Source organism: Orcinus orca, chromosome 6, assembly GCF_937001465.1.
Source record: "Orcinus orca chromosome 6, mOrcOrc1.1, whole genome shotgun sequence".
NCBI classification, from domain to species: domain Eukaryota; kingdom Metazoa; phylum Chordata; class Mammalia; order Artiodactyla; family Delphinidae; genus Orcinus; species Orcinus orca.
Window position 1 is genome coordinate 16,112,221 of NC_064564.1, and position 27,708 is coordinate 16,139,928.

The 27,708-nt window shown below is 45.8% G+C and overlaps 1 protein-coding gene across 8 annotated transcripts in view; it reads right to left on the reverse strand.

The window, feature by feature from the left end:
• Window positions 1–27,708, reverse strand: part of PTK2B (protein tyrosine kinase 2 beta) — a 139,974-nt gene that overhangs the window by 36,285 nt on the left and 75,981 nt on the right. For 6 of the 8 annotated variants that reach the window (XM_033429800.2, XM_049711752.1, XM_033429801.2 and 3 more), the window contains 2 exons: window positions 26,487–26,727; window positions 384–562 (listed from right to left, as the gene is read on the reverse strand). In XM_033429800.2, coding sequence (XP_033285691.1) covers window positions 384–562; window positions 26,487–26,690 — 383 coding nt within the window. In that variant the 5' untranslated portion in view covers window positions 26,691–26,727. Of the gene's footprint in view, window positions 1–383; window positions 563–26,486; window positions 26,728–27,708 lie in introns of those variants that run through there. The other 2 variants (XM_033429802.2, XM_033429803.2) reach the window with 2 other exon arrangements.

Consider the following 27,708-nt stretch of genomic DNA (forward strand, 5'->3'; position numbering starts at 1 on the left):
GGTCAGTGCTAGTTCTGACTCTCCATCTTCTCCCTCTGATTATAGCTGTTTACCTTCGGTTCACAGACCAGCCCTTGGCCTGGCTCTCCCTCTTCCCCGCACTTCTGTTCTTCCTTCTCCATAGTGCCAACGGCATCCTGTTTAGGGCTGTGCCTAGATATCCATCTTGGGATGGGGATGTGCTGTGAGCCCATATTAGCTCTTAGCAAACAGATGCATTGGACGCTGCAGACGGACCAACCTAAAATGCCACTGTGACGTTCTAGAATATTCTCAGAGGTTGGGAAAGGGCTCCAAGAAAGGACCTTCCAGGGTCTCCTCTCACTCTGCACTTACCGCCCCGCCCCACCCCCCCATTTGAGCGCACAGGGCTCCTCTCCTACCTCCACTCAGCTTCCATGTGTAGACACTCGTACTTGTCCTGCACCTCGCCCACCGTCATCTGCGGGTGCAGCCAGTGGATCTCATCCGACTTCATGTGCTTCAGCCTCAGCCCGTAGCAGTCCGCCAGCTGGATGTTGGGCCCGATCCGCCCGCTCAGCAGGATGGAGGTGATGACCTCCTACAGAGGAGAAGAGAGGGGGCATGACCCAGGGGTGCGCCTGCTGGGCCCCCACAGTCCTCATGCAGGCCCTGGAGGTGTGATTCTCTAGGCTGGGATTCTGACTTAACGTTGTATTCATCACTGATTCGCTAGCACTTAGTGCAAGGCGTGGTACACAGTAGGCTCTACGTGATGAATGGACAAGTTGGCAAAATGACACAGAGATGGAGGAACTGAGAGGAGACAGGAGAAGCCAAGGGGAAAACGCAGTGAGGCAAAGAACATGGATTCTGTGCTTCTGTATTTCATTCCAACCAATCAAACCCAGCATCCTCTGTGTAAGGAGGACCATCTGAATGGTTCCCAATTCAGCCAGCATTACTGAACGTCTGCAGTAGGCACTTCTGGGCACCGTGCATACATTGTTTCATTGAATCTGTGCAACACAGGGGAGCAGGTGTCATATCCCCATTTGGCAGATGAGGAAACTGAGGGAGGTCACACAGCTCATGGAATTAAGCTGGGAGTTTGAACCCTGAGCCACTGGACTCTGAGGACTTGTAGTAGACCAAGCTTCTTAATGGGGAGGTGGGCTGGGCAAGATAGAAGGACAGGACTTGCATTAAGGATTAAATGGCACAATTCCCACACAAGAAGCATGGCCACTGGAAATAGAGTGTTGACAAGAAATTAGGTGCTCTCCTTATTCCTGCTTTCTTGACCAGAAGCCAACCTGCCCCACAACCTGATGCCATAGCTTCCTGGCCTAGCGCCAGAGCTGGATTAAGAGGGGGTCCATTGGCAGCTGCCTGGAAACCCATCATCTATAAGGTCCTGTCTAGTTCTGAAATCACATTGGTTTCACTTTAACTCAGGTTTCTCATGTGGTTCCATGCGTAACTGGTGAATCAAGCCCACTCCTGATGGAGCAAAAAGTACCCTCAAAGGCAAATTAAAAAACTCACAAGCACTGTCTAATCTCTATTGAGTAGCTTTGCAACACATGCCACCTAGCCTATATACAACCAGCCCGAAGGCAGAACAATGCAGGGTGGGTTGCTGTCTGATCAGGAAGAACAGTGACCCCGGATTACTTAAATTTTATGTTTTTGTTACATCTCCCAAGAAGTTGTCTAATGTAGTAAATCAAATGTAATCAATTCCTTAATTGGAACAAAAAGAAAGGTATACCATTTTTCTTAGAAGAAAATCAGTTTCTTCTTATTTTCACTAATAAAATGTCCAACTAATATTTAGAACACCAAATTCTTCTTCAGCCTGTGCACTCACATGTCTTAGTCCAGTTCTGCCTCCTGTCAGCCCTCTTTAACTCTATGGAGTTGTGAAGCTAAAAGACTCTAAGCTTGAAAAATCCCTTCCCCATTGGGAAAGCCAGTGCCCATCAGAGAAGTCAAGTATTGCTCTGAGATGGAAAGTGAGGCACAAAATGCAGATGTTAACTGCGGTAACAAATCAGCACAGGGATCAGAACTTCGGTCCTGGAATGAGGAAGAAGGCTGTGATCAATGGTACCTACAGTGAGAGGGACACAGACAATAGGAAGAGTTCAAGACTGGGAAGTTGACCATTTTGTCATTATTTCCACCCATGTCTCTTGCCACTCACCCTCTGTACTTCTCTGTCCACTTGGCCATCCAGAGCCCCCATGTCAGTTCCATATAGACTCCCAAACTGGAGTCCCAGGCTCTGGTGTTTTTAAACGTAGAGACTTCCCTACCCAAGTTGAAACTTATATAACTGAAGTCTAATTTCCCCAGAACTGGGACCCCTGTGATTATTGAAAGTTTCAAATATATATGAAGAAAACAGAAGTCAGTAGAATAGTATAATAACCCCCCATGTACACATCGCCCAGCTTCAACAATTACTAACATTCTGCCATTCTTGCTTCTTCTACAACACCATCTACTCCCTAACCATCACTCAACTATCATCAATTTTTACAGTTCTTCTTTTACAGTGAAATTTATATTAATTTAAACGTGCAAATTTTAGCTATACAATTTGACACATGAATACACCTGTGCAACCCACATACCAATTAAGAGATTTCCAGATCCCCAGAAAGTTTCCTCATATCCCTTTTCAGTCAAACTTCATGCACATTCCCACCTCCAATTCTAGGCAACGATTTTTTCCTCCCACTTTTACTTAGTTTCGCCTGTTGTAGAACTTCCTATAAATGGAATCATTTAGTATATATTATTCATTCCCCTGTTGCTAAATACCTGGGCTATCTCTCATTTTTGGCTATTGTAAATAAAATTACTATGAACATTAATGTACAAGTCTTTTTGTGTATGTATGTTGTCATTTCCTTTGGACAAATACCTAGGAGAGGAATGACTAGGTCAAAGGTAGATAAGTGTTTAACTTTATAAGAAATTGCCAAGATTATTCTATTTTATATTTCCACTGTGATAGATGAGATTTCCATTACACCACCTCCTCACCAACATTTGGTGTTATACAAGTCTTTCTAATATTAGTCATTTTAGTGGGTATGCATAGAATCTCACTGAGCTTTTAATTTGCATCTTCCTGGTACCTAACAACATTGAGCACTTTTTCATCTGCTTATTGACCATCAATATGTCTTCCTTTGTGAAGTACTTGTTTAACTTCTTTGCCCACTTTGTGTTTGGGTGTGAGTGTGTGTGTGTGTGTGTGTGTTTATTGAAGTAGGAGATCCTCATACATTCTAGCTAAAAGTACTTTGTATATGTTTTACGAATATCTTCTCTAGGTCTGTACTGTGCCTGTTATTTATTTCCTTAACTGCATCTTTTGATAAAGTCTCATTTATCAAAATGTTCTTTTATGGTTAGTGCTTTTTGCATCCTGTCTAAGAAATCTTTGCCTGCCTCCAAATCATGAAGATATTCTCTTTTCTTTTTTTTTTTTTTTTCTCTTTTCTTTTATAAGCTTCATAGTTTTAACTTTCACCTTTAGCTCTGAGATTGATCTTGAATTAACTTTTGTGTATGGTGTGAGGTAGGGGTCAAGATACATTTTTTTTCTCATAAAGATCTATGGTTATTCAACATTGGTTGTTGACCTTCATTTCCCAATTGAATTATTTTGTTGTCTTTGTCAAAATCAATTGGCCATATAAGTTTAGCTCTATTTCTGGACTCTCAGTTCTGTTCTATTGATCTGTGTCTGCACTATGCCAGCACCACGCTGTCTGCATTACTGTAGCTTTCGAGGAGATCTTGAAGTCAAACAGCGTAAGCCTTCCACCGTTTCCTCCCCAAGATTATTGTGCTATTCTGGGTCTCTGCATTTCCATATACATTTTTGAATCAGTTTGTCACTTTCTATTTAAAATGTTTGCTGAATTATGATTGAGACTGTGTTACATCTATAGCTTAGCGAGGGAGAATTGGCATCTTAACAGCACTGAGTCTTCCAATCCTCACACATGGTATATCTTTCCACTTATTTGGCTCGTCTTTAATGTTTGTCAGCAATGATTTGTAGTTTCTAGTGTATATGTTGTACAGGTCTTTTGTTAAATTTATTCCTAATTTATTCTTTTGTTAAATTTATTTGATACTTCTGTAAATTAAAATTAAATTAAATTTTCTATTTTGGTATTCACCCTCTCTGTGGCTCCCTGTTTTCCAAGACTTTCCTCAATCTTCTGGCTACTCTGCCAGCCCCAAGTTCTATCCTCTTACACCTCAAACCTGTAAGGCTGCTGCTTTCTGCCCCTCTAGCCCCTCCCAGATTGGAAAGTGCCATCAGGCAAAAGCCACAAATTTGCAGATATCGTTCTTTTCAGTTCAGCTCTCAAGAGCAGATTTTCCTTCTGCTTTGCTGTGGTCTCTCTCCAGGATCTGCAAGAGAATTTGAGTTTTTATTTTGTCCAGATTTTATCATTATTCTCTGTGGGAAGATTAGTCCAGCCAAGCTACACCAGTTTTGAAATCTATGTCGTATGTTAATGAACAAATCTGTCTTCTCCGCAGATGGGAGAGGGTTGGGGAGCAGAGAGCTCCCTTCAAGTCACAGGCAGCCATCGTGCAACACAGCAATAGCCAGAAGTACAAGCCCTGGTGTCAAACTTCTACAAGTGCTCCATCCACCCACCACCACGTAGCTAGTTTTCCTTGGACAACATATTTAAGCTCTCTGCATTCAGTTTTCTCATCTGTGACATGGAGGAAATAGCAGTATCTATTTTGAATGGTCTTACGAGGATTAAATTAGATAAAACCCCTTAAGACAGAACTTGGCACAAGGTAAATACTCAAAAAACCTTAGCATTATTTTAACACAGCAATCTCTTATAGATTCTGGTGCTTTCGTAAAAACAAAGAAAGAGTGGAAATACAAAACAAAACTCTGCTTTCCTCTTCTGCTACCTTTTTATCTCCTTTTCTTTTTTCCTTCCCTTGGAGGTGGTGGTTTGCCCAGGGGTCAAATTAGTGAGGCTGAGGGTTGGGCAGTGGCTGCAGAGCCAGGAGCGGATCAAAGGAGGAGGTGGGGCCAGGGGTGGAGAGGTCTGGAGTGGTTAGGAAATTGGTTACATACAGGTGGATTGAGCAAAGGAGTCAATATATTGAGGATAATGGGAAATAGGTTTCTTACTGTTGGAGAAAGTATTTGAAATATAGAGAAAGGAAGAATAGAGAGGAACCTTAGGTGAGGAACTGGAATTAAAAGCATTGGTGAGGGCTCCTGGTGAGAGAGAGAGGGAGAGAGAGAGAGAGAGAGAGAGAGAGAGAGGTTTGTTTACTGAGAAAGCCTGGGACCAATGACACCCTGATAGTCAAATGCATACCAAGCACCCAGTCTTACTTTCCAAATACCCTTCTCCACTAAACGGATCTAGGGTTCCTTGGAGAAATGGCCGATTCCAGGGCTGGGGCAAAGAAGGTACAAGATGAGTCTGGAATATCTTTTTGTGCTAGAAAAAAGGAAGTGTTTAGAGAATGTAGGAGACATATAACAAGGAAGCAGTATCAGCTTACAGGGGCTGGCACGGGCCAAGTCTGGGAGAACCTAAGCATTGAAGTCTATAATGGTAGGAATGGATTGCATCCACTGAATAAAACAGCATCTAGGATAGATAGATAAATAAATGGGGGAGAAGAGGATGCTCTTCTTTCCAGGAGATTGCTAACTAGTAAATGTAGAAGAAAGGATGGAAATAGAAAACCACCATTTGGCAACAAACTCAGTGTCGGTTGGTTAATCAATGGATGATAAAACTGGAGGGTGGAGGTCTGATGATGAATAGGACATTGACATGGTCTTAGTGTATCTCCTTTCAGACACTAATCAAATACAAAGGAAAACCTGGCAGACACAAATGACCAGGTCATCAAAGTTAACATCACCAGCGTTAGAACAAGGTAAACAGGACATGCCTCCCACCTTGATACACTGAGAAGGGTATAGCATCATTTCTGAGATATCCCTGCTAAGAGTTCATGATGAGTCTAGTCATGAGACCTGGGTGAGGGGTCTCCTCAGGGATTGATAGAATAAAAGGCCTGTACTCTTTCAGACTGAGAAACTCTTCCAGATTGGAGGAGACCAAAGAGATATGACAATGCAATGCAATGTGTGTTCCTGGACCAGACAGGAAAAAGAGACATTGTAGGTACAGTTAGTAAAATCTGAATGGGCTCTGTGTTTTGGATGGTAGAGCTGTTTGTAGCAATGGTGATTTCCTGATTTAGATGGTCACAGTATAGCTCTGTAGAAGAGTGTCCTTGTGTGGGGAAATAAACACTGGAGTCTTTTCAGTGATGGAGCAGTATTGCTGCCACTTGCTTTCAAATAATTCAGAAAGAGAATAGTGATAGTGGGCATACTGTATGTGTGTTTATCAAGGGATAGAGCTACTACATACGGCAAATGATACATTTGAACAATTGGGGAATCTGGGTGAAGGTGATATGGGAGTTCTTTGGACTGTTTTTTCAACTTTTTTTTATAAGTTTGAAATAATTTCAAAATGAAGAGAGATTCTGATGAGGGAAACTCCCAGCCATATGAGAAGTAATTTTTGCCAGGCTAGATGGGGCTTTTCAGCTTCTCTTCCACTCAGAGCCTCTGAGAGGGGCCTGACTGAATCCAGCTCTTTGCTCTGTGGTTTGTGAAACTCCAGGGCATAATTTATGCAAAATTTTTTCTAGGTTTCCTGCAAAAAAGCAACCAATTTCTGTTGTAGGGATGTTGGGATAAGGTTAACTCTAGATCCTTGGGGTGGAAATGCATTAAGAGACTCTTCATCCAACAGATTTTCAAAGGAAGATTGATTTCAGTTTCAGGTAAGGAAGAAGCTGGGGATTTTCTAAACATGAACTGCATTCTTGGGAGGCTGCCTGGTACTGAACGGACTTTTTATTGGGTTGCAGGGGAGCTTCCTCCTGGAGGAGCAAACCTGAAGTTCCTGGGGAGTTGGAGCTTTACCAAATGGCTACTCCACCCACCATCGCCATCACCCTGCTGGTTACTGATGACAGGATGTTGCATAGGAAAGAACTTGGCTGGTCTTGTCCTTGCTTCTGGGAAGGGAGCCTCCGAATGCTTGGAATTTCCTAAGCGATAAGAGTGCCTTTATTGTTCCTGATGGGCACCTTGGACCAAACCTCACCACTGAGGTTTATGGTGATGAGGTAACTCATGGTGGGCCCTTAGGTAGTCTCAGGATGGGGGCTGGCCTTGTTGGAAAGATCAACCATGTGGTTAGAGGTTTGGAGCTTTGAGTCACATGATATCAGCCTGGCCTCCAGGGAGACAAGGAGGGCTGGAGATTGAGTCAAATTACATGGCCGATGACCCAATCAATCAACAATCAATCAATCAATCAATTATGTCTACATCATTAAACCCCAATAAAAACTCTAGACACTGAAGCTGGGGGGAGCTACCTGGTTGGTAATGCTAGCTGGAGGGTGACATGTCCTAAGAACACAGAAACTTCATGTTTGGGACCCTCCTAGAACTCACCCTATGTGTCTCTTCATTTGGCTGGTTCCTATTTGTATCCTTTATAATACAATTTTAATTGTCCTGAGTTTTGTAAGTCATTCTAGCAAATTATTGAAACTGAGGTAGCGGGAACCCCTAAATTTGTAGCCAGTTGGTCAGAAGTGTGGGTGGCCTGGGAACTCTGAGGAAGGGTGTCTTGTGGAGGACTGTGCCCTCAACCTGTGAAGTCTGTGCTAGCTCCCCAACTGCACTGGGTCAGAACTGCACTGTAAAGTGTGTCCATCCTCCAGGCACACCTGGGGAGAGACAAAGTTGACAACCACGGGTGACATACAAAGAGCACTAACTTTGGGGTCACCCAAGCCCAGGCTGTGAACCCCATTCTGACATGTACTTCTAGTAGGATGACAAGCTCCCCGAGCCGCAGCCTCCTTCCTGCTGTTCCCTGCCCTTGTCCTACGAAGCTGCAGACAGTTCCCTCATTCCAACCATCAGCAACTATCTATGACGTATGCATTCCGCAAAGTGTAGCAGGAGCCCCAGAGCTCACACATAGCCCCCGCCTCAAGAAGCTTCGATTCAGGGGGTGAGAGGAGGAAAGCAGCTTAAGTGGTGGGGGCCCCAGAGTGGGCTGGGAAATCAGTTTAAAAGAAAAAACTTTGACACGATCTCCCCGTGGAGCCTTCTGCATGAGCCCTGGCTTTCCCTCACCCTTCATTGCCTCTTCTCTCATATTCACACAGCGTCTCACGCAAATGGTGGGAGCAGCAAAACCAGCCCTCCGCCCACGGCTCACAATTTGTCATTAATGAGTTCCATATTTCTTTCTCTATGAATAAATCACTTTTAAAAACAACAGTATAAGATATTTACCTACTCACAAAATTGCCATATGTAACATGACAGAAAAGAAAAGAAAAAGCTGTCTTCATTTTATCAATTGTTATTTAGCTAAGCCCAGGATTCTATTTTGCTACAGGAAAAACCTTTCCTTCCACCCACGTTGAGGGCTACTGAAAAGCAGGCCCCGGACAGCCCGTGGCTCACAGCTTCTGAGACTTTCTTGCACACAGTGGGGTTTCTATGGCTTTTCTTCCTGCTTGGCTGACGTTGATTTATTGGCTTTATCGAATAGCGTGAAGACCCCAAACTGCCTTCACCTCTCTCCCTATTCTCTGGTATTTCCTCTTGCAGGCCAGAAACAAAGAAGGAACAGGACTAGATGCTTGTCCCCAAGCCCAGAACAATTTATTTCCAAAGAGAAAAAGGTCACCCAAGCAATTAATTACTCAATCCACTTTCTCACTCTTTTGTTGGAGCAGAGCCACATTTTTTTTTTTTTTTTGCGGTACGCGGGCCTCTCACTGTTGTGGTCTCTCCCGTTGCGGAGCACAGGCTCCGGACGCGCAGGCTCAGCGGCCATGGCTCACGGGCCCAGCCGCTCCGCAGCATGTGGGATCTTCCCGGACCGGGGCACGAACCCGTGTCCCCTGCATCGGCAGGCGGACTCTCAACCACTGCGCCACCAGGGAAGCCCCTGAGTCACATTTTTTAAATCTGAAATTGATTTTTGTATATAGCGTGAGGTATGGCTGAAAATGAGTTTGATTTCAGCAGGATATCTAACATTCAGGGCCTATATGTGTGGGACTGTTTCTTGCCTCTTTCTCTGTTGCTTTGATCTAATAGTCCTTGTACCTCGGTCACATTTTATAACTTCTGTAGTAATCTCTGTATTCTCGTGATTTTCTCAGGTTCACCTAATTTTTCTTTTTATAAAATACCTAAGCTTTTTGGTTGTTCTCGCTTGAGCTTATGAAACATACTTCATGTTAGTGGCTGGGTTTTTAGGAGCAGCCTGACAGCTGTATCCCCCACTCCCTCCCCCAGAAGTGCCTGCACCTTGCCTGAGGTCACACCCCTTACTGGGGTCAGCCTGCATCCACTGACTGGTTACACTGGGGGTTTAAAGGCACTGTCCTTTCATCCTAATTTGGAACAGCTCTGCTGGGCCATCCCAGCTCCCGTGCTCCCTGTGATGCGGCCGCGTCACAGCCCAACTTTTCTCTCTGCCCATTCCTGCCCTGTCATTCCCTGCAGGTGAGGTTCACGGGGGCTTACTGATGCTTCCTGCCTGCAGAGGGCATCTCGGGGTCTGCTTCGCGGGAGCCCATCTGAGGATCTGGCCTTCATTTGTTTTCCAGGCTTGATTTGACTCACCCTCTTTACTCTTTGGTTTATGAAGGCAAAATGCTCCTCTTTTTAAAAATGATGGAACTTAAAATTTTAATAACTTGAAGCCTTAGTTTTATAAAGTCCTGCTTAAATTCTCTTTAAAAAGATATCCCTTTGAGATGGAAGGCAACTTTAAACAGGTGACTTTTGTCACTGGGTCCTCATTTCTATGTGATAAGATCCAGACTCTTTAGCGTGAGGCATCAAAGGCCCTATGGAATTTTCCTCTGTATGTTTTTTCCAGCCTCGTCTCCCACGCTCACCCATGATGCACTCTAAGTGCCTGCCTCCCAGGACTACTCTCTTTCTTCTCCAAGCCCAGCATGTCCCACCTGGAGGACACCTGGTCCCCTCCCCTCCTGTCCTCCCCCTCGCTGAGCTGCAAGTTATCCTTTTTAAGGCCCATTAGCACTGTGAGGTCCCCTGGGAAGCCCTCCCTGACTTGCCTAGACAGGGTTTGTTTCCGCCCCTGGGTTCCCAAAGAAGTCTGCACACACATCTTACAAGATGCTGTTATGGGTTGAATTTTGTCTCCCCCAAAAGGTAGGTTGAAATCCTAACCACCAGTACCTTAGAATGTGACCTTATTTGGAAACAGGGTCTTTACAGACTAATCAAGTTAAAATGAGGTAGTTAAGGTGGGCCCTAATCCAATATGACTGACGTCTTTATAAAAAAGGGAAATTCGGACACAGAGGGAGACATGTACACAGGGAGAATGCCATGTAAAGATGGGGGATTTGAGTTATACCTCTATGAGCCCAGGAGCACTAATGATTGCCAGCAACCCACCGGAGGCTAGGAAGACGCAAGGAAAGATTGTTCTCCTACAGGTTTCAGAGGGACCATGGCCCTGCCGACACCTTGATCTTGGACTTCTAGCCTCCAGGTCTGTGATACAATGAATTTTTGTTGTTCTGAGTCACCCCATTTGTGATACTTTGTTACAGCAGCCCTAAGAAATGAATACAGACATGTACCAATTAGAACTAAGACAATTACTGATGCTTGCCTTTTTAACCTCTCAAATGCAAGGTCAAAAGCCAAACCTTAGATACAATATTATCCTCTACAAGCCCAGTCCTTGGCCCAAAGTAGATGCTCAAATACCTGAGGAATGAATGAATGATTAAATGAATAGGAGCCAGCTCTCTGGATAACAGGTTGGGGTTAATGAGGGACAGTGACCCACATTCAAAAATGTTCAAGAGATCAGGAGTGTGGTGATTAGTGACATCACCAAGGCTTTGGCGTCTACTGGATCTGGCCAAGACTGTGTGGTCGTGGCCGTGTCACTTAATCTCCATTTCCTCACCTGTAAAATGGGGAGCATATCTCTTCCATCGTGAGATTTTTGGGTGGGATTGGATAAGATAACATGTGATGTAAATAAAAGGAGCAGATATAAAATTATTAACATGTGACACTGCCCCCCTCCATTATCTAAGGAGGTTTCCACGCACCACGCAACTCTTGAACTTCCGTCGTGTGAACTTGGTAATGGGGGAGCGTGAAGCAGAGAGGTTCCAATCCAGCTGAACTTGACTTACACACTGGAAGAAGCAAAAAGTGACTGAGGGAAAAAAAAAAGAATGGATTTTGCCATGAGCAATAGAGGGGAGAAAGATAACAGCCTTCGTGGACTAGATTTCAGGAATTTTTAAAAATGCAAGTAAAGATATTTTTGGATGGGAGCCAACCCTATTGGATATTAAGAAATGGTGATAAAAATTTTAAGAAATTTTTCTGTTTATCTTGAAAGTGATCCCTCAATGATATTTTTCCCCAAAGAGATTTCAGTAAAGATTTAAATTGATTTCCAATTAGTTTTACATGACAGACTAATAGTTTTTTGGAAATGTGATACCACTGAGACTGGCTTCAAGGGAAAAGCAAGCTGGCCAGGTTTATGTGGGTTCCAGACACGTAAAGAGCTTAGCCTAATGGTAGCACACAGTAAGTGCTAAATAAATGCTGGCCATGGTCATGATGGGTGGACAAAGAAGAAAGGATAAGCATGGCTCAAGCCATCCTGGGGAGTAATGAACTCAAGAAGTCTATAACTGAGACATATATTTGAGAGCCTGAAATGGAGTCTAAGGGTCCCTGGGCAGAGAGGCTCCTTAGACTCTCCCAGCCTGAGTGGGAGCTGGTGCCCTGGGACCGGGATCCACTCCCACGGAGTAACTGGCTGAGCAGTGGTCAAGGAGGGAGCCATGGTTGCTGGTAACTTCCAACAGCCCTTCAGATCTACAGAAGAGGTGCAGGTGGCTGAGTAAAGCCATCTCTGGAAAAGGGATCTGAGACCATTTCCAAGCTTAAGCTGGTACTGGTAGCAGCAGGAGGCTGACGCGTGATGAATGAACCTTGGAGGATGTCAGGTCGTGGCCATGGAGAAGAAAAAATGCAGAGAAAAATGACTTCCTTCTGCTTGGAGCAAGAAAGCCACGAAGGGCTTTATGTTCCTAGAGCGAAAGCTCACGATAGCTGGCTCCTTCCTTTCCCCTTCTGCTACACGTGCAGACAGGAAGTGAGGGTCTGAGAAAGTGCAAAAACAGGTGGAAAAGGCAACAAGAGGCCTTCTTTTTAAATGACTTGAACCGAACATAAGAGGCATCTCTGAAAAATATTCTGTTAAAAATAACACTATTATGTCAAATGTTTGGATTTACTAATAACCTACAAGGAAAGGCTCTGGATGCCAAGCTGAGATTTAGAAGGGATGAAGAATGTGATAGGTCCACTAGGACAGAACCAGGAGGACTTCAGGAACTTCTTTGAAAAAGTCTTCCTACCAAAATATCTCTTAAAGTAATGACCGATTTGTTTGTGTGGCGTGTAGTGTCTGCCTCAGAGCGAGTCACTTCAGCGTGACTAGTGAGGTTTTATTCTCACACAGGGCAATGGGTTTGGGGTGTTCATTTCACTATAATGCTCCGTAACTCACATCAGTGAGTCCCAACGGGCGCCGTTGGCATGTGGGGCCCAATGATTCTTTGTTGTGTGGTGCAGTCAGCACCCATGGCTGCGGCCCACTGAATGTCTTGCCCCTGGCCCTGGTCATCCTGACAGTGATGACAATGTGACAAGCAAAGTAAAGTAGGCCCGTACACGTTTCCAAACACCACTTTCCAGGAGATGTGGAACAGCCCCCAGGGAGAACTGCCGACTCGTCTATTTGGTACCTATTTTCTTCTGCATATACCAAGAATTACACAAGAAAACCTCTCAATGATTCTTACCTACGCATTCAACAATTACATACTGGGCACATTCCCCGTATCAGGCCCCCTTCTAGGTGCTATGGATATAGCAGAGAATGAGACAAAGTCCCGGCCCCGGAGAGCTCCCATCCTGCTGCAAGGACAGATACCAAAGGAGTATATGTTTTGTATCAAGAACCTGAAATGTGTTTACATCTTGGCCTTAGTTCTATGCCTGGAAGCATGCTGTGGACTGAATGTTGGTGTCACCCCCAAATTCATATGCTGAAGACCTAATACTCAATGTGATGGTATCTAGAAGTGAAGCCTTTGAGAGGTGATTACGTCATGAGAGTGGAGCCCTCATGAATAAGATTAGTGCCCTTATAAGAAGAGACACAAGAGTGACGAGCTCTCTCTCTCTGCCATGTGAGGACAGCAAGAAAAAGCCATCTGCAAGCCAGGAAGAGGGCTCTCACCAGAACCCAGCCATCCTGGCACCCTGATCTTGGACTTCCAGCCTCCAGAACTGGGAGAAATAAATTTCTCTTGTTTAAGCCCCCAGGCCCATGACATTTTGTTATGGTAGGCAAAGCATAAATTGAAGAAACGATTTTTACAGAAATACTCTGTATACAAAGAAACTCACTGTAGCAATTTTAAAAACAGCAAAAGCCCCACAATAGACAACCAATCCAAATAGTTTGAAAAGGACCATGAAAATGATGGGAGGACCACACAGGGTTTATGTGCTAGTTTGTAAAATTGTATAAAGAGCTTGTTAACTCCCTGTTACAATTAGTGGGAGTTGTAGTATATAAGATCATATACAAAGCATGATAGGGATAGAAGTAGAAATAAACAAGTCCAGAATGAAAATATCACAATGTTAACAGTGTTGTCTTGCAGGGGTGCAATTATACACATATGTGTTTTTATTCTGGGTTTCCTGTGTTTGAACTTCTGTATATATTGTAGTGGTTCAGAGAATGGCCTCAAGAGTCAGAGTCTCTGATTTGCTTCGTGACTTTGGGCAAATTAACTTCTCTGCTTTGGTTTCCTCATTTGTAAAATGTAAAAATTTTCCTGTTTCATAGGGTTCTTGTGAGGATTTAATGAAATGATACAAGTAAAGAGGTCAGCAAAATGCCTTGCCCATAATAGTGCTAAATAAAATGCTATTATTATTATTATTGTTATTGAGTGAACATGTATTCATTCTACATATCGTTGGATTCAATTTTCTAATATTTTGTTGAGGATTTTTGCATATACATTCATGAGAGATAATGATTTATAGTTTTCCTCTCATGTTTGTCTCTCATGTATTTATTTTATTCTTGTAAAAAAATCTCTTCAAAAATAAATGTCTAAGTTTAGCTATTGTATTGGGCTTGGTTTAACAGATTAGGCATAACAAATCCACAGTTAAATGACAGGAGAAGACATAAGCTTCCAACTTGAGACAAATGCCATAGCTTATGCCCACGAGCTTGGCTCACGTGCTACCCGGTGGAGACCTCCTCCCCTGCTTATAGGCTCAGCTTTTAAGAGATGAATAAACTCCTTGTAAAATATAAAACTCTAGAATTAAAATGCTGGGAATTCCCTGGCGGTCCCATGGTTAGGACACCGCCCTTCCACTGCAGGGGGCAAGGGTTCGATCCCTCGTCGGGGAACTAAGATCCCGAGTGCTGCATGGTGCGGCCAATAAATAAATAAAATAAAAATGCTGACTAGACAGTAAATGTCACAGGGCTAGAGAGAAAAAGAATGGCCCGAATTCACTCAGGTCTTGATGGAAGTTAAGCTGAATGGCTGTTTTGCCTTCTAGATCCTAGAAGCTCATATGTGAGAGCAAACCTCACTGATGCAGCCGTAAGAATAAAATCTACAACTCCACAGATAGTCAACTATTCAGACTTTAATAAGCTCATAAAACTTAGACCAGAATTTTAGAGGCTTACGTAAATTTAGAGATCTCTTAATTTGATTCTGATTTTAAATGAAGATACGGAGACCCAAGGAGGTCAAGTGACTTGCCCAGGAGTATACAGGAAATTCTATTTGAAACCAGCTGAAATTCTATTAACCCTCCTACACTTTATCATTTATGAAGGCTGAACTTCCTTCCAGCCAACTTCCTATTTGGTCTTTATATCAAGTGATGTAGGAGATTCCTAGTCTCATTTGTGCTCTGTAGGCTCAGCTCATCCACTTGTTCATTCATTCATTATACAGACATCTACTGAGCGCCTACTTTGTGTTAGGCTGTAAGTAGGCACTGGGGAGATAATGGTGAGCAATATATAATCCCTGCTTTCCAGGAGGCCACCTCCGTTTAGAGACTGACAAGAGGCAATTACGATACAACCTGTCAAGTACTTGAATGAGGGAAACGGGAGCACAATGTACCACCTCCAAGCCCCTGATGCCCACCTACACTCCTCGTCTTCAATTCCGCCCCATCAAGCCTGCTCCTGTCATCCTTTCACAGACCCTCCAAGACTCTGAGTATCTATCTTGTGAGTTCTCAGATCCTCTACCATGACTTCTTACCCTGGGGCTCCGCCCCACCTGGGGGATGGTTGAGAATCCTTCCCGGGGGCATGTGAGCCAGGTAGGCATCCTGCAGGCAGAAGTGGGTACTTAGGGCAGCGGCCAGTCCCAGCACCCCTGAGCTTCTGATTCAGTGAATCTGGATGCGACTTAGACAACTGATACATTTCAACCCCCCTGGTGACTTCAGATTGCTTGCCTCATCTGGGAAGACTGTAGCAGCGGTTATATGAACCGCTCTGCCCACACCCCATTCACAGCATCTCTTGACATTTAATGCCACTGACCCCAGACACCACCCCCCGTACACACCAGGTCAGCCTGAAGCTCCCTCTCCCTTACTGGAATCTGGAGTTGAGACGTGGAATTCTAACCAGTCTCTGTGGGCTTCATAACTGGAATCCATCCATCCATCCATCCATCCATCCATCCATCATTAAATAACTACTCATTAATTAATTCAGCAAACTGGGGAAACAAAACGTCCCTCTCTCATGGAGCTTATTTTCTCTTGGGGGTTAACAATAAACAAATAAGCATAATAATATCTCAGGTTCTGATAAGTGCCAGGAAGACAAACAAAACAGGTAAGGGCACAAGAATGATGCCGGGGGAGGGGTCGGGTGGGGTTGCTGTTTTACATGGAGTGGCCAGCAAAGTCCTCTCTGATATGGCGGCATTTGAATGGATCCCTGAAGGAAGTCAGGGAGAGAGGGGTGGCCTCGTGGGGGAAGACCCTTCCAGGCAAAGGGACCAGATTGCACAGAGACCCCGAGGTGGGCATCTAGTAGGCCCTGTGTGCTTGGCACATCTGGGTGACTGTGAAGAGGCCAGTGGGGCTGAGGTGGGGAGGGAACGGAGGAAAGTGATGGGGGAAAAGGTCAGAAGGGCCAGGCCAGGGCTCGGCAAACTTTTTCTATAAACGGTCAGGTAGTAAATATTTTAGGCTTTGTGGGCCAGATGGTCTCTGTTGCAACTACTCAACTCTGCCCTTGTGCTCAAAAGCACCATAAACAATAGTAAACAACTGAGTGGGGTTTTGTCCCAATAAAGCTTTATTTACAAAAATGGGTGGTGGGCCGTATTTGGCCTGCAGGCCTTGCTTGCTGACCCCTGTTGCAGGCCAGGGTAAGGACTCTGGACCTTATTTTGGGTGAGGAAGGTAGTCATCAGAGAGTTTAAAGTAGAGCAGTGATATGCTCGAAGCTATACCTTAAATATATCCCTCCAACTGACCTGTGTTTTAAAAATTCACCATGGCCGCTACCTGTGGAATGGATCACAGGGGCATAAGGGCAGAGGCAGTTCGGAGGTGAATGCGTCATTCCAGGTAAGAGATGCTGACAGCCTGGACCAGGGAAGAGGCAACGGAAGTGGCGAGAAGGAAATGGTCAGAATCCGGATATGTTTTGCTGGTAGAGCAGACAGGATTTCCTGATGGATGAAGTACAGAGTGTGAGAGGAAGAAAGAATTCAAGGAAGACTCCTAGGTCGAAAGCCTGAGACACAATAACTGAAAGAACAGAGCTGCAGTTAGTGGAGCCGGACAGACTGGAGGAGAAGCAGAGTTTCAGGCGAGCATTCTGAGCTGATTCTTCGCACGGAGGCTGGGCGGCCAGCAGAGATGGCAGGCAGGCAGGTGGACACGTGGCCGGGAGTTATGGGAGGAGGCTGGAGCCAGCGTTTCAGATTTGGGCACCACTGGGTAAAATGAGAATTTCAAGCTATGTGACTGGATGAGATCGCCTGAGGAGTGACAAGGGACCAGCCTGTGGCGACATACAGCCTGTCAGTGTCACGGGAATCAGGCCAGGGAGGGGACAACCCACAGCCGGCCGGCAACTGAGAATCCCAGGAAAGGGCAAGGAAAAGTGATAAGCTTTCATCAGCCTGCGGTCGCTTTCCGACACTCAGCCTTGCATCACTGTGGGTGTGCATACGTGTGCAAAATGCTCATACACCCCTGTGTGCTGTGTACGTGTGTCTGTGTGCCCCTGAATGGGGGTGGCAGCAACTGCCAGAGTGATCCCAACTGGTGGCTGTCGTGGCTTGAATGGTGGCCCCCAGAAGATGAGTCCAAGGCCTGGAACCTGTGAATGTGAACTCATTTGGAAAAAGAGTCTTTGCAGATGTCATTAAGTTCAGGACCTCAAGATGAGATCATTCTGGACTATCTGAGGGGCTCTTAAATCCAATGACAAGCGTCCTTATAAAAGACACACAGAGGAGAGACGCACAGAAGGAAGAGAAAGGAAGAGAAAGGAATACGAAGATGAGGCTGAGATTGGAGTGATGCAGCCAGAAGCCAAGGAAGCCTGGAGCCACCAGAAGCTGAAGGAAGCAAGGAAGGATTCCACCCGAGAGCCTTGGAGGGAGCCCAGCCCTGCGACCCCTTGATACAGTCTGGCCTTTGGCACTGCGAGAGAACACACTTCTGTTGTTTTAGGCCATGAGGATCGTGGTAATTTGTTACAGCAGCCCTAGGAAACAAATAACAACAGCAATACGAATTCTGAGTTCTTCATACACCTAAGGGATAATTTTAAAAAAATTATATATACACTAATATGTACAAAATGGGTAACGAATAAGAGCCTGCTGTATAAAAAAATAAATAAAACAGAATTCAAAAAAAAATGATTGAAGAGCAAAATAATAAAAGTTAACATAACTTACTGTGAAAGCTTTCATTTGGATGTGCTAAAAGAGCCTGTACCTAACAAGGACATTCAGCAATGCTACTGCTGTTTAAAAATAGAAACGTAAGCACAGGCACCTGGCTGCTAATTTGTGGACGGAATGAATCTGGGCGCACAGTGAATAAAGGGGCCCAGGATGCTGCACGTCTGCCTCGAGCTTGCCTCTGCAGGTGTCAGGGCTGGGTGGGCGGGCCTGCCGCGCACATACAGGAAATGGGGACGGGGTACAGAAAGGAGGGGGTCCTTGTGAATGTGCCTCTTTTTATAGCACTGTGAGTGTCTCTGTGGTGTCGGTCCGTGGTTTCCTGGATGAAAAGAGCCTCAGGTTTCCCAGGGCTGTTCTCATGTGTGGGGGGCTGGCCTTGTGTGGCTTCGTTATTCGCTTTAGGGTAATCTTTCTTTTAGCGACAGCAGCTTTCTGGGACGAGGAGTCACGAATTCCCTTCCTCGTGCACCTCAACCTCATGGTCTTGCCCACAGAGACATGCGAAGAGGGCAGCGGGGATTGCTCTGGAAACAGAGGACGTGGGCCCACGAACTGTGGCCTGGAGACTCTCCTCTGACCACAAGCAGCTGCTGCCCCTGTGTCTGCTTGGGCTGCTACAACAGGTGACCACAGACTGGGTGGCTTACATGACAACATTTATTCCTCAGTGTTCTAGAGGCTGAGAAGTCCAAGATCAAGGGGCCAGGAGACTGGGTTCTTGGTGGGCACTCTCTTCCTGGTTTGCAGACAGCCGCCCTCTGGCTGTGCCCTCACATGGCAGGGGAGAGAGCTCTCGTCTCTTCACCTTCTTCTCAGGACTAAGCCATCGTGGGAGCCCAACTGTCATGACCTCAAGCCAACCTCCTAATATCATTGCATTGGGGGTTAGGGCTTCAACATACGGACTTGGGGCGGGGGATCGGGGGGGAACACACATTCAATCCATAACACCCTGTGTCTGGTTAAGTGATAGGTTTAAACTTGAAAGTAACTGGGATGAATGTCTGATGAGTCTAGTGCAGGGACAGTGGGTCGCAGTATCTGAAATCTCCTTCTCTGGGAATATTCTGGAATGTATTGTATGACCTCTGAATCTACAGGGAGGGCAGTTAGTCCAGGCATGTGTAGAGCAGGCTGCCTTTGGGACTGGACTGTGCTCTCCTCACACACCAGGTGAGCGGCACCTGCTGGCCATCCCGCAGCCTGGAATCCCTGCTGTAGAGGGGAGGGGACACCACTGGACCAGTGGGAAGGGCACAGGATGGCTCCGTCTCTAACCCTCCCAGGGATGTAAATGTGGATGCTAAGTGGGGTGATGCTTCGGGACAAAACAAGGGTGGGTCTTGATCGTGGCTTTTCAGCACGATAGAGGCTGGCTGAGGGAGAGGGTTTTTGAACGTGGGCGCTCTGCTGGCATCCTTGGAAGCACACCATATCACACACAACTGCCTCATTTTCTGCTTAAGGCCCTCCTGTATGAGACACAGATGGTCCACTGATGGATACAGATGGGCCCATGCAGGGAGTGGGTCAGCTGGGGTCAGCAGGGGAGGGAAAAACACCACGAGCCAGCAAGTCAGTGTGCCAGGCAGAGAGGAGTGAGAACGGCAATTAGCAGTAGGTGACCATTTATCCTCCGAATCATGATGCTCTTGAGATTGGCAGGGGCACTGTTCATAGTCATCCCTGGACAGTGTGTGTAAACTAGGACTGTCTGATACAACCGGGACATATGGTCAACCTACCCCGAAGAGAGTAAGAGTGGAGATGGGAAAAGGAGCAGGGAGAGGGAGAGAGAGAGAGAGAAATGAAGGAGAGGCTGTAAGAGTCAAAGAGAGACGTCCTGTGTGGGCACGTCTGCGTGGCACTCTGCTGGTTGTTTACAAAGTGTTATCTTAACCCCTTTCCCAGACAAGCAAATTAGCATGTTAGAAAAATACATAATGATAGAAGACTCCACTTGCTCCAGAGCTCCAGAGCTCCCAAACAAACACAATTTCCTATGAATATCAAACAAAGGGGAAATGGAAAATCAAGAAGAACAAAATCCATTTCTCATTCGGCACGTTGCTCCCTTCCCTCCAACACCTGTCTAATTTCTGTTGGGTCCTAAGCATAAGGGCCAGAGCTTACTTACATAGCTTTTAACAACCCAGAGAAAGCATCTGAGGAGATTACATTTGTATAGAAAGAAGCTGAGAATAAAAAGGAAAACATGAAATCAGCAAGGATGCATGGAGTAACCATGTTTTGGAAATGTTTTACCACATGGACTGTGCCAGGGCGATTCTCCATTGCTTCCATTTGATCAGACACAGCTGTACAGAGGTGTCAGAATTTTAGGTGTTCTTATGGAAGGACAAGTGCTTGGCCAGCTTGAAAGGGGTGGCAGTACTTTGACACAGAGAAGATGGTGAAAGGAGATAGAGAGCTGGAAGTAGAAAAATCCATTAGAGGATGCAGCCCAGCTAGGCAAGGAGACCGCAAGAAATGCTCTGTGGAAGCAGCGGGTGGGACGGGCCGGTCCAGGAGATTCTCAGGCAGGGAAGCTGGTCTAGACCTACACGACCGGACACAGCGTCTACAAACAGGCCCGGAATAGCAAAGCAGTTCCTTGATGTCTGGACCAAGCTCTTTTGTCTTCTATGCTCTCACAGAATCTCTGTCTTCTTGTCAGAGCTCTTGCCTCCATTTGTAAAGGTTTATTCATTAGTGGGGGTCAATGTCATTCATTAGTGTGAGCCCTTGAACTCAAAACCCATTGAAAGCAGGGAGTGCCTCTGGGTTTTGGGATTTGATGATACTTCCAGGTCATAAGCAGCCTGGTGTCAGGTACTTTTCCCCATGGTATACATGTAACTCCAAGATCCACATCCCAGAATTGTTTGTATTCTGTTTTTACAGCTTTGTTTAAAGCCCAAGCTATCTTAATGACCTTGGACTCAATTTTATATGACACAGAACTAAGTTTCTGAAGAGCCTGAAATGCATCTTGTCAATGAACCATGCATACATAAGCACAGCTTCTGGGAGGAATCATATTAATGGATTCAATCTGTCCAAACTCTTCAAACAGGTTGGGTAAATCTTGCTGCATTGCCGTCTTGTCTACCCACAGAGTAGTACTACATACACTTAATGTTTTAGATCTAATTGGAGGCAATCCCTTCTTCTGTCGTTCTCTCTCCCTTTCTCTAGCTCTTCTCTCACTTGAGTATGAGCGTGATGATTTCCTTTTTCTTTCTCCAGAGCGTTCTTTCTCCCTTTCAACATACTTGTGAAATGGATGGTGAAATTATTCAGGATTCCTTCATTAATGAACTTACCCATAGCTATGGCTCTAACCACCACCCAGAGGCTGAGAAGGTTCAGATGTCTCTCTCCAGCCCAGTTCTTTCCTCCAGAATGATATATCAAAAAGCCTACTCAACATTTTCACATATTTAATGTAACGTGAAAATGTTAGAGCATCCCAACTGCACTTGACAGGTCTGAAACTGAACCTGTGAGTTCCCCACTCCCCAACCAGTTTCTCCTAAGTGTTCTTTGTCTTGGGGAGTGGGACTTTCTCCACCTGAACTAGGGCTGCTGTTCTTTCTTCCTTTTTTTTTTTTTTTTTTTTTGGCCATGCCGTGTGGCTTGAAGTATCTTAGTTGCCCGACCATGGATCAAACCTGGGCCCTCGGCAGTGAAAGCGTGCAGTCCTAACGACTGGACTTCCAGGGAATTCCTAGGGCTGTTGTTCTTGACACCTCCCTCTTCTTTATTCCTGCATCTCTGGTCCATCAGCAAAACCTTTCATTTTCCTCTCTTAAATTTTCTAGATTACAATCACTTCTCTCCATAGACCATGGTGGTTAAGAATGCAGGCTCTGGAGGTGGATTGCCTGGGTCTGAAAACAGTCTCCACCACTTACTAGCAATTTGCTTCACTCTTCTGAACCTTGTTTCCTTATATATAAAATGGAGATAATAATAGTATGTGCTTCATAGGGTTCTTCTGAGAAGTCGAGGAGATAATGCATATGATGTGGTTTCAAAATGGTAGCTGCTATTATCACCACCACCACCACCATAAGCAGCACCACCATCATCATCGTCACTACCACCATCATCATCACCATCTCCACCATCATCATCATTGCTACCATCACCATCACCACCACCACCAACACTATCAACATTATCATCATCATCATCAATCCTTACCATCACCAATACCATCATCATCACCATCACCATAACTATCACCATCATCATCACTACCATCACTATAAACACCATACCACCACCGCCACCATCACCACCATCAACAGCATCAACATTATCATCACCATCATCATCATCACCATAAACGTCATCATTATCATCATCACCACCATCACTATAACACCATCACCATCACCACTACCACCACCACCATCATCATCATCATCACCACCACCATCAACACCATCAACATTATCATCACCATCATCATCATCATCATCATCTCCGTGGCTACAACCCTAATCTAAGCTATCATCGTCTCTTATATGGATCACGCCAATAGCCACCTAACATCTCCTCACATCCATTCTTGCCTTCTCCAGTCTATTTTCCACTATGTAACCCAAGTGACCTTTTAAAAATGCAATCTCATATCACTCGCATGTTTAAACTATATCAGTGGCTTCCCACGGAAGATGGGGTAAAATCCAAAATCAATGGCATGGTCTAACTAGTCAACTTTGTACATCCTTTAGCCTCAAACCTGACATGTGTGTTGGTCACTTCAGGATCTTAGCACATGCTATTTCCTCTGCCTGTAACACTGCTCCTCTTGCCTTTTCCTCCTTCCTTCCCTTCATGAGCAAAACCTCTCTGAAATGGTAACATTCACTGTCTCCACTCTCCAACTGACTGCACGATGGCTTCTGCCCCCATCTCTTCACTGAAACTGCCCAGTAAAAGATCATCATAGCACCTGTTGCTGAAGTCAATGAACCTATTTTTAGCCTTATCTGATTTGACCTTTCTGAGTGTCTGACTGCTAACCACTCTTTCCTCAAAGTTTCCTCTGCTTCTGTCACCTTCCTGTTCTCTTGGTTCTTTTCACCTTTCTCTGGATGATTCTTCTTTTTCCCTTCATTTGCCCCTCTTTACCAGCCACTTCGAGGTTGGTTTCCCAAGGTTTCCTAACTGGAACTCCTTCTCTTGCTCTGCTCATTCTCCGTGGGTGATCCTACCTATTCATATGGTATCCATTGCAGAATGACTCCCAAATCCTCACCTCTAGGTCCTTTCTCCCTCCTCAGCTCCAGGCCCACATTCCTCTATGAGTGTGTTTCATAAACACTTCAAACACAACACATGTAAAGCTGAAATCTCAGAACACCTTTCCTTTCTCTGTTGGTATCTTAATGAATGGCATCAACACCCATTCAGCTGCCCACGCAAAAGCTTGAGTCGTCCTTGTCTCCCTCCTTTCTCTTCCTCCCTACGTCTAGTTAATCATCAAGTTCTGTTGACTCTGCCTATTTCGATGCACTCAGATCTGCTGACCTGTCTTTTTTCCCAATGCCACTTCCCTAGTTCATCATTTCCCGCCCACACTACGGCCACAGCTTCCTAATCCATCTCCCTTTCACCAGCTTTTCCTCTCTCCTACCCTTTTTGTACTTTGGTCAGAGTTTAGGAAAAACGGATCCCTAAATGATTTCCTAGAGAACTGGTTGTCCAACTTTTAAGAGAAGGGTTTCTTAGGCAAATAAGGAATGGCTGACTTAAGAAAACATCACCTCTATGGCTCTTTCTTGGTGACCCACCATGCATGACAGCATGTTTAAGATTCTGAGAAGTCCTGTCACAAAGGAATTGGTTCAGGATTGTTTAACAAAGCATTTCCCAAACTTCTTTGACCATAAAAACCCTTCTCCAGCATGCACGTCTTAACATCTTGCAGGACACTACATACTGTTTCAAAATACAAATCTGATCATCTTACTTTATTTGAAAATATGACAGATAAGTGGATAAACACTAAAAGAAGATGATTTGAACTTTATTCTATGGGTGATTAGAAACCCTTGGAGATTCTTGAGCAGGGTAATGACCCACACAGTCAATAGCTTCCAATGATTGAGCTCCTGCCATATGCTGGACGCTTCCCATCTATCACCTCTGATCCTTACAACAAGGTTACAGGTGGGCATAATCCCCAAGTGAAGGGACTGAGCCAGGTTAGTTGTGTTGGGTCTAAGGCCATAAAACCAGTAAGGGTGGAGCAGTATCGGGCTCAAAGTCTAGGTGATTTGAAAGCCATGGCTGTTTGCAATAAGCAGGTGATACGTTGCCTATAGGACAGATTGGAAACAGGCAAAATCACAAGGCTGGGACATAAACACCTAGAAGGCTATCGCTTCTTTCTTTGTTCCACCTCTGTTCTCACACCCCTCCAGGTAATGTCTCAAGAGCTAGCCATTCTTCTTAAGCTTGGGTCTCACTGCCCGTTCTGTAGGCTATTGTATTTTTTCCCCTTAGACACCTAGCAAGACATCAGACAGCTCCAGGAAAGCTTCTCCCCTGCTTAAAAGCTGTGTGTTTCTAATACCTGTCCAAGTACAAATTCCTTAGCTTGATATTCTAGGCCCTCCCTTATTGGCCATCAAATTTCCTTTCTGATCTTGACTTTAGATACTTTTCTAAATATAACCCATGCTCCAGCCTCCCTGGAGGCTCCCATGAGCAGCCTCCCTGCCTTTGTTCTTGCTGTCCCTTCCTCTTGGAAAGCCCCCTGCTCTCCTCAGCACTGCCTCTTCCAATCTACCAATCCTTTAGGGTCCCTTTGCACCATAATGCCACAGAACACGCTCTAATCTGGTCTAACCAGATGCTCTTTGGGTTTCAGCACAAAAAAGCAGGAGGTGCTCCGAACATGGGAATCGGGTTGCCTTCTGAAAATTAAACTCGAAAACCCCACGGTAGATGGCATCAGCTATCTGCAAAGATGATACACCCAAAGGAAGACTCAAGAAGTAGATAGTTAAGGAGACATGAAAACATCCTCCTGGAGGAAGGTGCCCAGGGCTTGCTCTCAGGACACAACTGTACCTACAGATCTGGAACCATAAGATGCAAACAAGGCCCTAATCAAATCAGTTATAGGAAACAGAGGGAAGAACCAAACCATCATCAGTTGTGACAACTGGCTAAGACAGTGACCTAATCAATTACATCCTGCTCGGGTGTACTGAAGTACAGCGTGTGCTGTTACAGACAGAAGGCAGCCAAAGGGACAGACGTGGAGAGGCTGCTGCCAGCACCGGGCAGAAAAGACGCTGACTGAGTTTGGGGGATGCTGACTTCCAGGACAGGGAATGATTAGTGATGAGAGGATTGGAGATGGTTCATCCAGCTTTCTCAGACCTGCGCAGTTTTCCCAAGGTTCTCCTGCTTCCTTTGTTCAAATTACAAACCCGCTAAGCAAACTCTGGAGAATCGATTTGGCTTTCTTTTGCATCATCAGAAAGGAATATTCTGAGAGTGGAAAGGGATATCCTCATTGTATCTACCTCATGGCGCTGTGGGGAGGATTCAGTGAGAAAATGTAAAGGGATTGAGTCAGGCATGTACGTAGTAATTATTCAATAAACGTAGGCATTTAAAATCAATCAGTGTATTGTGACTCTGCTTCTGATGACAAGTTCTTACACGTTTGGCTAAAGAGAACTGGCTTCCTGGTGTCTAGGTGCCCTGATGACTGTGGGTACCTGGATTTGCAAAACAGATTCCGAGGCCCTGGGTGAAAGTGAGCCAGCTGAAGTACTGCCTCAGAAAGGGCCTGGCAACCATGCCCCTGGTCGAGGGCATCTCTAGTTCATTAGCATCCTCGAAACGCCTCACGGCTCCCTTCTGTAAGCACGCAGCGCATGTCCTAAACCACTTTTGTTCTATTTTCAATGCAATCACTTGTGTATTCCAATTCCATGAGAGTGTAAACCCTCTGAGGGTGGGGGGAGCTTACATCCCTTGCAGAGCCTCAAATGTCATAAATAATGAATGAGTTGAAATGAGATAGATCAAAGCTTGAGCAAACGATCTGGGGTTCAAACAAAGGCTGTGCCTCAGGCTGCAGAGCCCTGGAGAGGAGGCCTGGAGCCACAGGCTGAGAACATCCCTCCAGGGCCCCCAGCCCAGGTGGTGGATACAGGAGAGCCTGCTAGGCTGAAGGAGGGATGCTCAGCTGCCCAGGAAGATGAGGGAGAGACAGACAAACGGACGGAGCAGGCAGCGCCCACCACACTCACCCGGATCTCGGTCTGCACAGTGCATTTAACTAGTTTGAAGTTCTTCCCAGGGTTGAAGCTGTTGCTATAGAAGCAGACCTTGAGGATCCGCACGTCTTCCTTTTCCACGTCTACTGGCACTGCCACCATGGGCTCTGGGGGGCCTTCAGGCCGACGTAACGTGCCCACCTTCACTCGGCTCAGGGTCTCAGAAACCCCGGACATCCTCTCAGACGGCAGCTAGGACCGGCACATCGCAGTCCTGTGGAGATAGCAGAGGGACAGCCCTGAAATGAGTGGTGTGGGCCCACACGCCTCATCCCCCTGGGACAGCACCCAACAAGCTCTGAGACCTGTGCAAAGCACACATCCACCCACTCCCGAAAACTCCCCTTAAAGGCATCCGGCTTCATGGATGGGGAAGCGGAAACACAAATAAAGGAGCAGTTTGCCTAAACGTCCAGGTATCGACCTGGACCCAGAGCTCGCAGGCTGTGAGCTCTCTGCTAGAAGCCCCCTCTCGCCATCACTTTTCTCCTCCCACACTGGCTCCCAGGCAAGGGGCCCACACGTTGCAAACACAGCTCTTAGAGGAGGCGGCCCCAGCCTGGTTCCAAGGCACAGCTGAGCAGAAAAAGCGAAGAGCGAGACAGTAGAAAATAGCAGGAGAGAAACAGGGACAAGGGGAGAGAAGCCGGGAAGGAATCGAAGTGAAGAATGGGTGGCCTGGAGGGCACTGGAATGGGAAAGACAGGCAAGGGCCCAGATTGGGGGGCCAGCCTAGTAGCTGAGGGCTCCGCCCACCCGCACCTGCAGCCGCCACCCTGGGCTTTCAGGGCTCGAAGCCTCAGTCCCACAGGAAGTCATCTCCCAGAGCATCACGCACCGCATACAGAGGGACAGCACCCCGACAGCCCAATCTGCGAGGTCTTTCTGCTGCGGGGCGAAGAGGTGGGGCTGGGCCTCCAGACCCAGCCCAGTTCTGATGACAGTTTGGTTGACATCTATATAGACTGTAAGAATCCTAGGAGTCTTTAGATCACCCCAAATCTCAGCCAGATTGGTCCTGGCCTCTGGATCCCACCACAAACAGCTCTGTAGGGTTTATTCCCACTGGTCTAAAGCAGAAATACCCAAAGGAAGCAATGGAAGTTCTAGCTCCAGACTGGAGGTGTCGATCTTGGCTCCACATTAGGAGCCCCTGGGGAGCTGTCAAGAAAGTCTAAATGCAGACCCTGTGCCC